This window comes from Melanostigma gelatinosum (genome assembly GCF_949748355.1).
Source record: "Melanostigma gelatinosum genome assembly, chromosome: 3".
NCBI classification, from domain to species: Eukaryota; Metazoa; Chordata; class Actinopteri; order Perciformes; family Zoarcidae; genus Melanostigma; species Melanostigma gelatinosum.
Window position 1 is genome coordinate 27,690,565 of NC_136636.1, and position 17,460 is coordinate 27,708,024.

Below are 17,460 nucleotides of genomic sequence, written 5' to 3' on the forward strand. Positions count from 1 at the left end.
CAAGAAGCATGACGAGTAATTACTACATACTTGCTGAGAAAATAATACAAAAAGAAACAAATATGTTACTACATTTGTGAACTCAGAATCCTCTATGCAGGGATTCCCAAAGTGGGGTGCGCGCACCCCTGGGGGTGCTCGAGCTGCCTCTAGGGGTGCGCGAGAGGAAAAGTGTAATGGCGGTCTGATGGTGTAATAATATTAAATATAAAAAAAAAAATGTAATTTTAATTTAAAAACTCTGAAGCTATCAGTCGTAAAAGAGGAGAGGGACAGAGAGAGAGAGAGGAATCGGAGGCGAGGGGAACGGAGAGGTGCAGCACAGACAAATCGGGAGCACATCGGCCCATCGCGGAGTCAAGGTGAAAAAAGAGGAAACGAGAGTGAGCATCAGACTGGGAAAAAAAGAGGAAATATGATGAAAAGTATCTGTGTCTGGGCTTCACTTGGATTGGCAACGCAGATTCCCCAAAGCCACAGTGCGTGGTGTGCAGTGAGGTTCTGGCTAACAGTCTGAAGCTCTTATTTACGTCACCACCTGAACACCAAGCATGCCAGTGCAAGTCAAAAGCCCCTTACATATTTTAAATCGAAATTGGAGGAGTTACAAAACAGCCAAAAACAACTGCAGTCTCATTCATGTGTTGGTCTATAAATGACGCACTACGGGCTTCATATCTGGTTACAGAATAGCGAGAAAGGGGCTACCGCACACAATCGCCGAAGACGTGAGCTCGCCAGCTGCCAGAGAGATGGTGGAATGTATGATTGGGGAGAAAGAAGCAAAAAAGTTGGACATGATCCCGGTGTCCAACAACACTGTGTCGCCGCATCGATGCTTTGTCCGAAGACATCCTGGCTACATTAGTCGCTCATTAATTGTAAATTAAATGTGATAATCTGCCTCTGAGCCTGTGCGTGTGTCCTCGCATCCGTATTGCTCTTTAAAAGTGACGCCTTGTGTCACTGAAAGTTATTGAAACTTTGTTGTAGTGTTTCAGGGTGTTTTCACACCTTCAGTTCGTTTGCTTTGTTGCAGTTGCTCCTTTGTTCGGTTTGTGTTCACACTGCAACATTTAACAGCGGACTAAATCTTGTAAACAAATGCCACGCGCGAGCAAACTGTTCTCTCATTGGTCCGATTCTTATGCGGCTATGAAGGCTTAAAAGGCTCTGTTGCTTCTTTTTTTTTTTTTTTATTAAGGGGGGGGGGGTGCGCGAACCCGGTCGGGATGTAGAAGGGGGTGCGTGGCCTAAAAAGTTTGGGAACCGCTGCTCTATGGCATCATTAGTGTTGACAGCATCTTTACACCAGCTTGTGGCACTTGATGAGCACAAGAGAGCAGCTTATGTATATGTCACAGAAAACACTGGGAGTCAATGACTCCACCTCCATGACGCCAAAGTAAATTTTAATCTCATGAACAATAACAACCATCCTTCATCTTGGTGTAATACATCTTGGTGTAATAATACATGTCCATAATACATGTCCAAAAATCTTCAGTCAGGTTCAACAGTCCAAACACTACAGTTAAAGGTGCATTCCCTGATTTGGTTATAGTCTCCAGTGGTGAATACCGGTATACATTCCGTGTCTTTAAAAAGTTTTAAAAAGCTTATCAGCTTTATAAAAACCTATACGCCATCGGAATTCAAGGTACAGCCATGTCAGTCAAATACGATGAAAACATTCAAAAGCTTTCACATTGCATATGTACCCTAAATCTATTCAAAACAAATACATTTGAATGGTATTTAGTGACATGTTGACAATAGATAGAAGTGAATAAATGTCATTAGTGTGACACAGTTTATATGAATCAATGAATTCCTGTTTAATGTGGTGTTAATTACAGATATGCAGTCATTCCATGTTAAAGTGTTTTTATAGTGCAGATATGTTTTTATGTGTGTGTCTGTCGATGTGTTCTGCAGCAGAGAACCACAGCAGACATGAAAAAGCTGAGTAGCAGATGTGTCAACACCTTCATATCCAGAGGGATGCCAGTGAGCGTCGTCAACTCAAGAGACAAACTAAAAAATAGAGAGATTTTTGAAAATGTGTTATCAATTAGATGCAAGTCTGAGTCAGCAATTTGTATCGCCAACATCTAAATTCTGACTGAGAGAGATGACACTTTACCTGCATGAGATTCATCGCTGGTTAGTCACATGACAGAACACACTCCAGACTGAAGCGGCTGGTCCTTCCTCTGAGACACAGCATCCATGCTGTGACACATCACACACAACCAGAATTATAGACACACACACATAAACGCACAAAATACAACTGTCAAAATATCTCAACATATAAACAGACTTGAAAAGAATTTGAACAATAATTATATAATGTCAGCACAGTTCTCTTCAACATTATTCAACCTCTATGACAGTAAAACAACTCATACTGGAGGTATATTATCCACTGCATTTAACAAAAATACAAATAATATGAAAATAATATAACCTCTTTATTTACTCTAATATTTCTTGATAAACACTCAGAACCACTGGGCTAGGCGTTACATCTATAGATTGAAGAGTGTTTTTTTTACCAAAAGGTAATGTTTGTGGAATTGTTATACTATAGGCAATTCAATATCGCATACCTCTGACACAGAGTAATAATTACCTCAAGGCTCTATTCTAGGATCTAATTTACATAACTTATCTCCAAAATGCAACAGATAAAATATTGCCAATACTTTTCACAGATAATATTAATCTCATAGTTTCACCATGAAATAGGCATATTTATGTCGAAATAAAAAATATATATGGAGAAATATTGTCATAGACTTTTTTCTCAGAATTCTGGTAAAGTTGCCCGATTTTCTAGCAGCTGGAGCAGGGCGGTAGCTCTCACCTCTCAGATGGCCTGAAAGGAGTGTCAATCTCTGAAAGGAAGTTATTGACCTCTCTTGATCCATCAACAGTGAGGGCGTTGCCAGGCTCACTGTGACCGGCTCTCAGTGGTGGACAGAGACATCTGCCAGACTCAGGACTACTGCAGGATATATGATTGGCTGCATGAAGCAGATTCCCGTTTGGGTCGAGGGCATCAGCCCCATGGTGGCATGGTCCCAGCGCCTCCTCGTCATTCTGGGAGGCCTGTACTATGATGTTGGGCATGAGGTGTGAGGGGGACGGCTCAGTGAGGGATGACTGTAGTTTCTTCATGTGGTGGATTACTGAGGCTGCGTTGAAGACTTGCTGTTGAAAATGCCCATACAAAGGAAGAGGGTTATAATGGTGCTGCCTACGTACATGACACTTCTGTCTTGAATCAGTAAGGACAACCTGTCATGAACATGTCATGGTTGGCTTTATATAAAAAGTGACTGTGTCACTAATCATTGACTTGACCTCAATTCAATTGGTACAGTTTGTAAACAGTTTGTAGACTCAAGTTAAATAGGGTAAAACATGTAACTAATAGATATCATCATCAAACATCCCCTGTTGATTTATTACATTGAGACAATTATTTCTTATATTAAGTTTTCTGAAAATGTATGTTTGAATATGCAAATGATGCATTGTCTTTTAAAATATGCAAACCGAAATGTGAACATTGAATGAAGCTTGGTTCAAAATTAACAGATATCAACTGACATCAGCCATATAAAAAATTAATTTTTTCCATGTTTTTAGTAATACAATGTTGTATAAATCATCTTATGAATGATATATGAACAAATCCCTCTGTAAAACCCTTCAGAACACAGAGAGGAATGAAACTGGAAAGTTTGGTGTATGTAAGAACTACTGAAGTGGAGACTTCTGGCTCAGAAATTTTGAGAAAACGGCCTTTTAAAGATATACATTTTGAAGACACTAAAGGTGAGTGAGTAAAAACATTAGACATCAACGTGAAACTTCCCCAGTTGATTATTTACATTCAGACAATTTTTTCTGAAATGTTATGTCTAAATTTGCAACTGAGGCATTCGCTAATGCTATCTTGTTAAGGAAGCAAAGTCCCAAACTCACAAAAATGCAAAATAATCCACCTTGACACTTGTCAATCGGCTCAATATGTTTCAAATGCTCATGTTTAGTTAAAATATGGCTGCATACACTGTATTTGTTTGTATGTTGCGTGGTTAGCTCAGCTTATGTTGGTTGCCCATAAAAGCAAATGTGGTTGCAATATAAAGTAGTCCATGAGCCGACAGCAGTGTCTCTTACCTTCCATTTGGATTTGGAAAAGCTTCTCTCCAGCTGTTCACAGACAGACTGATAAATGTCCAGGTCTTTAGCTGTGTTTTCAGCAATCCTGCAATCAAGTCACTGACATTAGTTCATTTGGAAAAAAAAAGACGTGCATGTGTGTGTGTGTGTGTGTGTGTGTGTGTGTGCATGTGTGTGTGTGCGCGTGTGCAACAAGAGAAAGGACTCACCATGGGTGTCTGAGTGCCTGCTCGGTGAGGAAGCGTTTCGTAGGGTTTTTCTCCATCATATTCCTGATGAAGTCTTTGGCTGTTGAGACATGGCATGCTCATCTGTTAGTGTCTGATTACAATGCAGCAACTGCTGCTGCAAGCATACAATAATACACATAATTCCTATTAATTCCTATTTATAATCTAAATTTGCATTATTATGCAATTTGAACTTTCAGGCTGCAACAAGAGACGGCAACAACAGAGCACCTGTGACTCTCCTCTAACTCAACTTGTTAAAATAAATTGTATTTATATATGACACTTATAATCTGACTGCATTTGATCGAACCGTTGACCTTCTGATTCCCAGACAACCCTCTTAACCCAGTGAACCACGGTCGCCCCATGCTGAGGGTAGTTGCAGAACGAATCTCATGCTTGTGTGTTTAAGGGATGTTGAGGCTTGGATAACAGCTGGTGTATAAAGGAGACTTTATTGTTGTATGGTGTTGTGTATTGTTGTACTTCAACATAATATGTTCAGCTTTGAAAGCTTCATAGGTTATTCCAACCTAAAGCTTATTTTTAAATGCCTACATGGTCATGCTCCTTCCCTGCTTAATGAATTTGTTACAAGACACCAGCACACCAGCAGAGTGAACACACGGGCCTCAGTAAACGGGAACTGTTGCATTGCATTACGCAAAACCTCATTTGGACAATCAGTCTTCTCTGTTAAAGGAGCAAAACTATGGCACTGTGTACCAACTGAGTTGAAAATGCAACACAATTTGAATGTGTGGATGAGATGACCTTCTGAAATTTTAGTTTAGTTTAAAGTTCTTACAAAAGTCAAGTCATCGACAACAATAAAATAATATTTATATTGCTTCTTCACACCTTACATGGCATTTACTTTTGCAAATGAATTACTTATCAATTTATTAGTTTGCACTGTCCCAGTGTTTCCAGCCATTTTTATGTGTTAGTCGTTCTGCAGGAGTGGAGGTAGGTGACACCACTATGCTGATACTTATGCTTCACAACTGGAAGTAGAATAAGAAAGGAAAGCATATCCTGCAATGTATAGTTTATGGTTTATGTACTGTTTTAAAATACCGAATCTATTTATTTTTTCTCCTACATTTACTCATTAGGTTATAAGGACGTCTGACATGTTTCTTAATGCAAGCTCTCTGAATCCCTCAGGCGAGCGAGAACTGTCCTTGCCCATTTAGTATCTTTAGCTCAATTATATCTGCTCTAATGCAAACAGGTCAAACCTCTGTAGCAGCGGGGGAGGTAAGTGTGATTTAAGTAGCAGTGGCGGGCTGTGCATTTTATACCTGGGCCTTCACTGCTGGTCCTGCAGCTGAAATACCACCTTGTGGCACCACAGCTCATTTTTAAGGCTGTAACTATGTACGTCTTCGTAGGAGTCATTTTAATAACGCTCGAGCATTTAGAGAATGCAAAAGCCTAAATTCAGGAAAATATAATGTTCTCAGCTGGTCTAGCTGTGGGATCCACTGTCAAGAAATTACATAGAATTTTACTTTCACAACTTGAATACGGAATGTACTGCACTGCAGTGTCTTTCCTCCTCTCAGCACTCTCTGTCATGGTGCAGCTCAACTCAGTCAGAATGTATTTTGATTGGCTGTGCTGCGTCACGTGATGTGATTCACTACCCATCAGCCTCTGCTGGCTGTTAAGTTTCATTTCACGATAGTCACGTGCTCGCCCACTGACCAATCACAGCACACTCTGCACCTAGCTACAGACGAACACTGAGCGGCATGTAATGCTGACGTCATTATAGGCCGGCTAGCAGGCGCTGACACGTCAAAGAATACGCCCAACATGTCAAACTAAAGATCTGATTGGTTGAACACTATGACAATCAACAATATCGTCCCCATGTACTTTAATCTGCACTGGCTGCAGGTGTGAGTCTGCAGGCCTCTGCCTCTCTTCTTACCTGGAGACACAGAGGTGAGATCTGATTGGATAAAAGCTCTACTTAAAACAAGCTGCACTGGAAGCAGAGCAACTGAGGAAGACAGTAGCTGTGCAATGACAAAATAAGATAATGGGAAAAATATTTTTATAAATTATAATACATGTCAATAATTTTAAGAAAAATTATTAAATTATAAAATAGATTTTTTTTTTTTTTTTAAATATATATAGCTTTGTGATTCTGTATAGGCCAGCAGAGAAGGCCTTGCAGGCCCTGATAGCCCGCCACTGTTAAGTAGGTATGCTGGTCTGTATTAGGTTAAGCTCTAAACACATTCTGATCTATACTTAGTTAACACTGAGATTAATTATAGTAGTGACACTGGTTTTGTCACATTAAACAACCACAGCTGGATTTGAGTCTTTTAGACTCAAAGAATATTTCAAGTCCAGATGCATGCTGACTGTATATGGTAAGATGACACTTTCTTTAAGACACTCTCACTTTTTAATAATCCAACAGTGCACTTCATGAAACTTTTATAGCAAATAATGTGCTGTAAAGTAACAGAATAAATATAAAACTAGTTACTCAAACATTAACCTCATATGTATTACAAAGACTACAGAAGCTCAGAATTTTGCAAGAAAAACTTGGTGGTATAACATGCCCTACCTTTTTGAACTTTCAACTCATCAAGCAGTCACATCTAAATTCAAATCAAGTTTTAAGGCAGTACAGTGTCTTCAGCTGAGGTCACACTACCCGACCTGCTGTCTTGTAATGAGGAGTCTTGAAGTTGTCGTGGTTTTTACATGACAGGGAGTCACACACAACATGTCTCTAACTGTGTGTGCCTTCTGTTATTTTTTTGCTGACTGCATCTGCCTGCTGTATCTGAAAATGAAGCCTGAGAGCTAATGAGCTGGAACGCACTACTTTGTAAAGCCGAGGGGAGCTGCAGAATCAGCTGATAACTCTCTGTAAATTCAGCACTACAAGCGACCCCTTTCACATTGCAGCAGTGTTTGCATTTGATTTTGGAATACAAATATTGATTAAAGCTGCTTTAGGTCTGGCCTAGGTCCTAGACCAAGTCCCAGTCATTTGTAACAGCGTCAAAGCAACAAATAAAATTGAGTACAATTCCCCCCCCAAAAAAAGTCCAACGGTATCAGATGTCAAAACATTTCTGAAGACTGAGAAGTGAATTTTTTTCTGTTGTTTCCTTACCTGACTCAGATATGTCATCCCAGAAAGGGGAATGGAAGGCGTACTCAGCTCTCATGATCTTTGAAAACAGACGAGTCTCATTATCTTCAAAGAATGGAGGATAGCCGCAGAGCCTGCAACACAGACACAAGCAGCTGACTCAGCTAATCCAATGACATCCACCCTTTGTAAATCCTTTATACATTTTTGATATGCTATAACTCCGGTTGTATCAAACTAATGAAAGAATTATGATTTATCTACCAAAAAAAGTGTATGTCTTTGCTGCATAACCTCAGGCTTACAATTGAAAGTAAACTTTCAAATGTAAGCTTTTCCCTCAGTTCCCCTCAGTTGTCCAGCCTGTAATGACAAATTATGAACAGCCATGTAATGTGCTTGTGGGAGGACAGAAATGTACTCACAGGATGTAAGTGATAACTCCAATGGACCAGCAGTCCACTGCTTTGCTGTAGGGCTTCTGGGCCAAAACCTCAGGGGCTGTAGAATGACACACTAATGATGCAGGTTAACAGAATTCTTTTACTTTTACCATGGATGCCCTCTAATATTTATGTTTCTACTAACTACCAGCTGCAAAATGCAACAGTATGATTACACTGTGAATAAGACTGCTCTGATCAACGTTTTCTGGAAACTACGAGATGATTTAGTCTTGAACATCTTAATATCTTTACCTGTATAAATCCCACCAATGGCAAATGATTATGTCATAGACGATAGTATTAATCTTTAACACCTCCCATAGAAGTTTTACAGTTTAAACACGACTGACTTTAACGTGTCATTATGACGATGTGTACTCACTAGCTGCTAATACATTTAAGCATTTGAAACATTTTAACATAGGATGATATTTTCTGTTTGCACTGACATTGCCCTGCCCCTCCAAGAATCGCCTCCTTCTCCTGGTGAAGGAACCTGAGAGCTGAGTTGTCAGGACCAACAGCTCCTGGCCGGGTCTCCCAAGACAAAGTGGTTTTAGGGGAGTAGCCGGACTAAGAGCGACCCCACATAAAACGGCCACAACAGAATTGCAGCACTTCATCCGGAACAGGGAAACTGGGACCCCTTCCTGGAGCCCGGATGAACCACATGAAGACGGGCAAAGGCAAGTACCCAGGTGTGCTGACCCCTGGCATCGTAGACTGGTTCTAGGGACGTGGAACGTCACATCTCTGGCGGGGAAGGAACCAGCGCTAGTGCGGGAGGTGGAGCGGTACCAACTGGATATAGTTGAGCACTCCTCAACGCAAGGCACCGGGTCTAGAACTAAACTCCTGTGTGAACGCTGCTGTGTTGGCCACTGAGAGGAAGGCTCTGAATGTTGATTGTGCTTATATACTGAACAGACTACCCGGGCTTCTAATAACTATTCAATATGCATGCACACCGTATAATATAACTTTTCTATGATTCCTCATCACCACAGATAGACCACTTAAGTAACAGTGGATTGTAATTTACTTTTGAGTCATATACCCTTTTTAGACGTGTCATTTAAATTAACAATTTTCAAGGGAGGGTTGCAAAAAATGTGTTGTGTATGTACAATAACTCACCAACATATCCTGGTGTACCACAGGCTGTGGACATCACACCGTGCTCCATCGTCTTAGACAGACCAAAGTCACTGACCATGATCTTAGCATTCTTATCTGCACTATAGTACAGCAGGTTCTCAGGCTGCTCAGAATCAGAGAGAGAAAGAGAGAGACAGAGAGAGAGAAAGAGAGACAGAGACAGAGATAAACAGAGACAGAGAGAAACAGAGAGAGAGAGAAACAGAGAGAGAGAGAGAGAGAGACAGAGATAAACATAGAGAGAGAGACAGAGAGAAACAGAGAGAGAGAGAGACAGACAGAGACAGAGATAAACAGAGACAGAGAGAAACATAGAGAGAGAGACAGAGAGAGACAATTATGTAAATGTAAGTTTTAAGTAATTTAAGCACACAGTACTTTGGAAACATCTCTGTTTGAAAAGTATTTTATTGTGATGTGTTTTGGTGTTGTTTTGGTGTTGTATCCAATGGGGGACAATAGTGTGTGTGTGTGTGTGCGTGTGTGTGTGTGTGTGTGTTTGTGTGCGTGTGTGTTTGTGTGTGTGTGTGTGTGTGTGTGTGTGTGTGTGTGTGTCTTACCTTCAGGTCCCTGTGTACGATGCTGTTTTCGTGCAGGTAGCTGACAGCCTGCAGCACCTGTTTGATCACAGTGCTGGCGTCCTTCTCAGTGTAAACCCCCTTGTCTATAATGCGATCAAACAGCTCCCCGCCTGACACTCTATGCACACACACACAAAGGAAATCATCTTTATTTTATTCGGGATCTTATTGCCTTCTTCTTGCTACACCTTTGACCTGCGACGTGGACAAAGACTTCTGTTAGACAAAAAGGTTTTGTTGCAGGTCTGTAAAACCTCAGTTAAGGGAGATCCCGCAGTTAAAGTGTGGAATAAGAAGGATTTTTCCAGTCTTAAAGCTACAGGGGAAACCAAAGGTGAAAACTGTATGCTAAGAAGATTAACAAGCAGATGTCATTCTGTTGGTATATTTTTGGTGATAATGTTATGGCATTCAAAATAAAATATACTTGCAATGTATTGTTATTGTCAGATTTAATTCCACTCACGATGAGACCTGTCAATATTTTGTTCCACCAAGGTAATACTTGATGATAATAAAAAATCCACTTACAGTTGCATGACCAGGTAATAGTGCGTTGGACTCTCATAGAAATCCTCCAGTCCCACCACGTTCTCATGCTGTATCCTGAAATGGTAAGAGGTAGAGGCATCACTGTTGTCCTCTGAACTGGGCCCTAGTTAACTTCTGACTCAAAACAGATTGTTTATAGACAAAGGTAAGAAGTGGTACACATGCAATTCAATACATTTAAATAGCAACACAGTGTTGACTTCATACAACAGGAACAGAAAAGTGCTGCTGCGCTGCTCTTTGTTAACTCGAACACAATGGAAATCACCTGTATGAATGTGTGTGCGTGTGTGTGTGTGAGTGTGGGTGTACGTGTGTGTGTTTTACCTTCTCAGTACATTGATTTCATTTTCGAGGTTGCTATGAGCGAGGTGTTTTTTCTTCAGACACTTCAGGGCAGACAGTTTTCCTGTTGTCTTCTCTCTCACCATATACACCTCTGAAAAAGAACCCCTACACAAAAACAGACAGGACAGAGATACAACCATTGAAGTGATGGTTAATGGAGTGCAATCAGTTTGTGGAAATGCTCAAACATATCAAACTGTAAAGGGCACAATACTATTCCTTCATTAGAATTTAAGCTCAAAGTACTGGTTTTTGTTCTGGTTTAATATTCCTTTACATCAAGACATCAACAATTACCTGCAACTACTTTTTAAAAAACAATAATCCAGTCACCCTAGATGGGTGTACTATTAAACTTTACACCCTTGAAACAACTGTGGACCTCTTAAGTGGACACCAGTGGAAAGACAGTCGGGTCCCCAGACATGAGACGGGTCACTTGCTTTAGGGTCCCCAGATGTAAGATGCATCACTTCTGTTTATTTTCACTTTTTTAACCTTATTTGAAAACGTTCACAAGTTCTATTACGTACGCTCTCGAAAGTACTTTGCTATTGGTTTACCTCCTCGAGGCTAAACCTCGGCACACTGAGAGTTTATGTTTTATTTTGATTGGCATCATAAGCGCCCTGACTGCCAGCACCAGGCCGATGCCGACGGACTGGAGTTTCTCTGCTCATGACTTTAGCATTAATGTAATCTCTGTAAACACATTCTATTTTGCCACTGAAGCATTGTGGTTTTCATTTGTAGTCCTAGTAGTGGTGACTAATCACATTCAAGCAGGCTTTGGTTTAATACAGTTTTGCAGGAATGAGTCCTAAAGCCCAGAAATGAGTCAGCATTTTTGCACTTCTGGTTCCATCGTCTCAAAGTCAATGGGTTTTTTGAAATAAGGTATGTGGTTACAAGTTCAAGAGATTTTAATGTTTTGTTCTTCATAAAATGCATCAGTAAATACCACTCTCATGAGTTTTGAATTTTGAGTGGAGTGATAAGCTGATCTACTTTCTGAATGTGACAGTGCATGTATTCTCTTTCTCTTGGAATGGGTCCCTATTATTTCCACACATCTCCACTCCTCCCCAAGTTTTCTTCACAACCCAGAAATTGCTTTCAGTACTGTCAATATTGGTGGTTTAGAATGAATAAGGAAGCTAAGACATCTTTTTTTACAGATGTATTTTGAAGGAAACAAGTGTATCCTGTCTTTAAGTATTATCCCTTTTACTGCCGAGACCACATAAAGTGTGCTCCATCCAGTCCCAGCCCAGAGACAAATGGAGGCTGGTCGGCCTTGGCTGGGTTTCAGCATGGCAGCTATTTTCGTTAAACTCACAGTCAGATGATAGCCAGGGTTTAATCCCTGATTTTGGCCACTGACTCAAGCATCTGTTCAGGTGATATAGCAGTTGTGACCTAAGAGGCCTCAAACCCAATAAGGGAGACTTAGAAACACACCTTATGAATGCAGTGTTGCCATCATATTTTGTGTGCACTGTGCATTAGGGTTCGACTCATTTGGCCTACTGATACTTGCCATTGATTGAAAGTTACATCTGAGTCTGTATTGTTAGAGCAGGATATTAGCCCTTACTGAATGGAGCATGTTTCATTCGATACATATCGACACAATTAAATCATCTGATCAACTTTCATAACCTAGACTAGGAACGTCACTGGAGCCCATCATACCCTATAACTATTAATAGTCTTTAATTAGCCTTCAGTGGAGATGTTGACTTTCCTGTGAACATGCTGTTTCACACTTTTTCCCCACCTTAAAAAAAACGAATCATTTGAGATTCACCAGAGACATTAAAAAATCTTTAATCTGAAAACTGAATGCACTGTTGCAAAGCGGTTTAAGTCCATCACTGATTGGTGTGCAGGGTAACGCGTTTCTGTTTCCTGTTGGCACAAACACACACCTGCTCCTGCTTACACCTCCTCCACCAATATAGTCAGTCAGACTCTTAATCCTATAACGAAGTGGTGCTAGGATGTTCTAGCACTGCTGCTCTGACGTCAGTGCTCAAGAACTTCAGACACACACACACACACACACACAGGAGACTAACTCATTCACAGCCAGTCGAGGGAGGAGGGCTTTAAGCAGCTTTGAGGCTGCAGGACAACTCTAAGGAAGCAACACCTGCAGTTAACTGAACAGCCATTTGTTATTGGTCACTGTTCTGACAGGTGATGTGGAGCCAACCTGGTCTTGCTACATTTCTGGAATTGATGCAGATAAAGCAAATAACAGGACATGAGAGAAATATAGTTTGCTTTAACCACAGTGTCTTTGGAAGTTCTAGGGCACTTGGTAATAATCCCATATTATTGTGTGGAACCTCAATATGAGAGTGCACCAAATTCTTGTTTAGTCATGTTTACTTATTCTTTGATGAAATATGTTGTGATTTATATCATAATGGTAATGTTATGCTGTAATGAATGTGTTTAAAGGTGATGTAAAGTTGCTTGTGTTAAACGTTTTGATTGTTTTGTTAAAAGGGCAACCAAGCGATTGAGTATTGCTCTTTTATAAAGTTGCGGGACTTCAAAATTGATGAGGCAGAGGCAAAGATGACTTTTATCCCCAAGTGTGGGTCATGCTCCAAAAATGTTGCATCCTACGTTTCCCATGATGCAGCTGGATAGTGTCTTTTGTTAGGCTCGTCTGTGCCATATCAGAAGACATTATACACCTGTTTTCACTGGCTGATGTTTGCCATGACTGGTAAACTGACTTTAACACACACAATGAGTGCAGTGGCCCTTTCAATTGTAAAACCAGAAAAGAGCTTTCTGGTAAAAACTAGGTTTATACTCAGCAAACTAAGGTATAAGGTAAGCATCATTTGGTATTAGTAGTGAGGGGCAGAGGTATAAAAACAGCTGTTTGGAGCTACTGTAGAATCAGGTATAGTGTTTCTTAAAATTTAAATAAGCTCTGATGTTTTGCAGGCACTCAACACAAAATGTCAACATTAACATTGCACCTGATTAATTTTAATGGAAGCTGGAAGGGATTACCCTCAGCCCAGAGGTCAAAGTGAGCCTGGTAACTGGGAGACAGACGGCAGTACCTCCTTCCATCTGATTAGTCCAGAGACAGCCCTCTGAACTTGGGAAATTACTTACTGTAACTAAAACAGGAGCGGGAATCAGGCTGCTGGCTGCAACAAAGACGTGTGTCCCACCCTTGGATGAGGGTTCATTGTATTTACTCATAATACCCGCATGTTCCCTGTCTCCAACACAAAAGCTCAAAAGATGCTTTTGTGGACGTGAACTGTGCCTGCTGTTTTCAGTAAGCAGAACATATCGTTCTGTATCTTCAGGATTTTCTGACCGACAACTATTCAATCCCACAAGCTGCTGAAGCAAGCCTACCTCCTGCCTGCCAGTTATCCTCACCAGTCCTGATTCCAATAAGGCTCCATTAAATGGCATCCTAGTGTGACACAGTAATCTTCTCTGATTTACAAACTGTTGTCAAATAGCAGTTTGGTGTGTCTTGGTGCACGTAGACAGATGACTATCCCACCCACCCAAACCATGACATGTGGAAAAACAACCATATTGGCTGCAGGTTTCCATGCTTTTCCTCATGACTACAACTCACACTGTATCACCTGGCCAAATGAGATTATTTTCGAATCTGTTCAACAGCCAAGAAACATTTCGATCCTGAACATCCGTATTAGTGAATTGACAGGCTTCTAAACTTTTTTTTGTGCAGCTTTGTCTAAAATTGTCTTAACTAGTTCCCAAAAAATGTTGAACCTTGAATGAACCTTGACACTAGTCCATGTCTTCTAACACACATTTCTTTCTCTTGTCTGTCTTTACTTTCATCGTCAGCAGCACTTACGATCCCATTTTCCCCTTGAAGTCAAACACGTCCTTGATATTACTGGTGGTCTTCTTCCAGCTGCAGATGATCTCCTTCCGCCCCATCTTGGCTCTGACGTTGCCGTAGACTCCTGAAGAACAGACAACATCAATCATTTCTTATGAGTAAAACTAGGATTACCGCCTCGCGGTTGTGTGCCTCCGCCAACCAGTCAAGTTGAAGTTTACATTCATGTCTGTCGAAGATGTCATCACTTCATCATTGTATCCTCTTAGACATTTGAGACATTGTTATAATTAGAACATGAATTGTTGAGTTATATCAAAAACGTGTTTTGTGAGGTCACAGTGACGTTCAACTACCAAATTCTAATCAGTTCATCCTTGAGCACAAGTGGATGTTTGGGCCAAATTTGAAGAAATTGCCTCTAGGTGTTCCTGAGATATCACGTTGATGAGAATGGGACGGACAGACAATCCCAAAACATAATACCTCCATCCATCATCATGCATCAAGTGAAGACTGAAAATCCAATAGTGTTGAGGAATGATTTTGACTGGATTATTGTCACATAAATATGTGTCTCTTTTCAACAGAGAAGACTGTCTACTGTGGACCCACTTTGACATGTCTCTGTCGCTCAAATATCAAAGTGCTAACTAAGCGTAATGTAACCTTCTCCACCTCTCATCTCATTCTGTGAATTGCAGCATCTTGGTTACATAAACAGTTGCATGTCCATGACTGAGATCATTAGCCGCTGGGTAAAGCCTATTTGTGCATATCAGTTACACAAGATTAGAAAGGTAAAAAGCAGTGGTGAGTTAATCTTTCCAACCCTCCCTCCTTCTCGTCTCCTGTGCTCATCCCATGTGTCTGCTGTGGGAACAGATTAGTGGCTGATTCCCTGACGGGACAAAAACTGGATCCTTTCATAGTCCTGTTGCATGTCAGGATTAATTAAACTGGCCTTCCGATAATATTTGCTGAAACGCGCCAATATTTGTACATCCAAACATTGATATGCCAAATTATGAAATTCATGAAAGTTACACTCAGGAAATCATTGTCACATTTTTTTGATTAATTCTGATTATACAAAAACGTAAAATAGTAGAATGCTATAACCACAGGATATTTCACATATTGTACTTTGACTGAATTCTGCATACTATAGATGATGAATTAAATTTTTATAAATCAATTACAATTTTGTCAGAAAACAAATTAAGGTACAGACTTACAAGTCCAACTTGTATTCATCCTCTTTACAAAGTGAGGAACAGGAATGTATTGGTTTGCTTGTTTCTGCTCTAATTGTTACTAAAGGCTTGTCAGGAGCTTTACTGTTGAGCCATTATTTAGAAAATAACTAAGGCATAACATAAGCAATTTAAGTGGTTTGGATCAAAGGACAATAATCTTATTTAAGATAGCTTTGGCTGTTATTGTGCTTTAGTAATTCCAAAAGACAAACACCAAAACACACTACACTGCATACAATCGTGTAAAGCGTGTCTAAACTTACAGTATGTTCATCAGCCAAAGTCAACAGTTCCTAAGGATTCATGTGAGTGATAACGGTAGCTTTATGCTCCTGTTAAAATGTCATTTTCATAGATTTCTAAACTGAGTCTGTGATGAAAGTACAGCACGAGCGCAAATAGGCTAAACTAGTTTGGTGTCTCTGATTTTTACATTTGAATCTATTATACAACTCAGTATGTGAGCATAAGGCATGTTTCTCAACAAAAACGACTTATTTGTATCCATACAAGTTAAACATGTCAACAAAGTAACTTGTCCTACTCCTAAAATAACGTTAGTTGTAAAGCTGTTTACCTGAGGAGCGGTGTAGCGCTGGTAGAGCTGAGGTGTCCGCGTGAAGCTGACTATTATATGTCAGGCAGGCTGCGAGTCTTCACGCGCAGAGGGCGGGGCCTCGTCCACTCACTTCCTCAGTCTCAGCAACAGACCACATGCTACATTTAAAGACTCGTGGAAACGGCTTCATGCCAGTTACGAAGTTGTTCTCCTTTTGTAAAACTTAAACACAATCTTAGCCATTGATTTTGTTCACAGAAATTCATTTGTATTATTGATTCAGCAAATGGATTCATATTCCACTGAATATATTTTTTTCTGTCTTTTAACTGAGGGCATTTTTTTTCGATTGACCGTAATTCACACTGATTCTCTTCTAGTTGTTCCTCATGTATTGGACATCTGTGATAATGTACTGTATATGACCCCGTGTACATTGCCGGGGACTGTGTTCATTCGCGTGAATCGCGCTGGACGTGCCTGAGAGGAGAGGGGGCGTGGCTTATCGCCCTGACAGCCGTTCAACTGTCCGCCATCAACCGCGGAAAAAATAAGCTCTATTTCTGCGTGTTGTGGAAGTCCCAGATATCACTGGAAATTAAACGCCGTGATGTCTGGGTTCATAACATTGTCCAGAGGAGCTCCGTGGATTTTATCGAGGTGTATTCACTGTGTATATCAAGCCACACGTCGGCTGTTTACTACAGCTGTATGAACCCAAAATAAACCGATTTGGCTGTGATTTAATGGCAATAAACCGACAAAAAGGGACTCCGAAATAACTTGTCTTCTCAATGGAGCTCGATCGGTGCTAGGCAATGGTAACATTGTAGCAGCTCCATCAACACTCACAATAACGCAAATTCGCGTCACTCCAGTCGCGTCTGTGCATAGACTTTGTATCTACTCGCGCGAATAATTCGCGTGGCGTTTGGTGTGAACGCACCAGTGTGGCAGTACCAAAAAAAGGTCGATTAAAAGTCCTGCAATCAAAGTTTCACTTAAGTAAACCAACATTAGCAAGATATGATATTGGTGATAATGGGGCCAATATATTCTATTATATTAAATTTTATGTTCTGCATACTTACTGGAATATGATTTCCTCTTTGAGTTTTGA

General features: G+C 40.5%; 1 protein-coding gene across 1 annotated transcript; it reads right to left on the bottom strand.

The window, feature by feature from the left end:
* Window positions 1-2,171: 2,171 nt before the first annotated feature.
* Window positions 2,172-14,641, bottom strand: camk1ga (calcium/calmodulin-dependent protein kinase IGa; the record flags this gene model as incomplete). The annotated part of the gene is made up of 11 exons (XM_079266299.1): window positions 14,535-14,641; window positions 10,634-10,759; window positions 10,286-10,360; window positions 9,734-9,872; window positions 9,153-9,276; window positions 7,995-8,070; window positions 7,591-7,703; window positions 4,410-4,488; window positions 4,198-4,285; window positions 2,873-3,219; window positions 2,172-2,235 (listed from the first exon to the last, which is right to left on the bottom strand). Exons 1-11 carry the CDS (start codon window positions 14,618-14,620, stop codon window positions 2,172-2,174), a joined length of 1,317 nt encoding a protein of 438 aa, XP_079122425.1. The 5' UTR covers window positions 14,621-14,641.
* Between the last annotated feature and the right edge of the window lie 2,819 nt (window positions 14,642-17,460).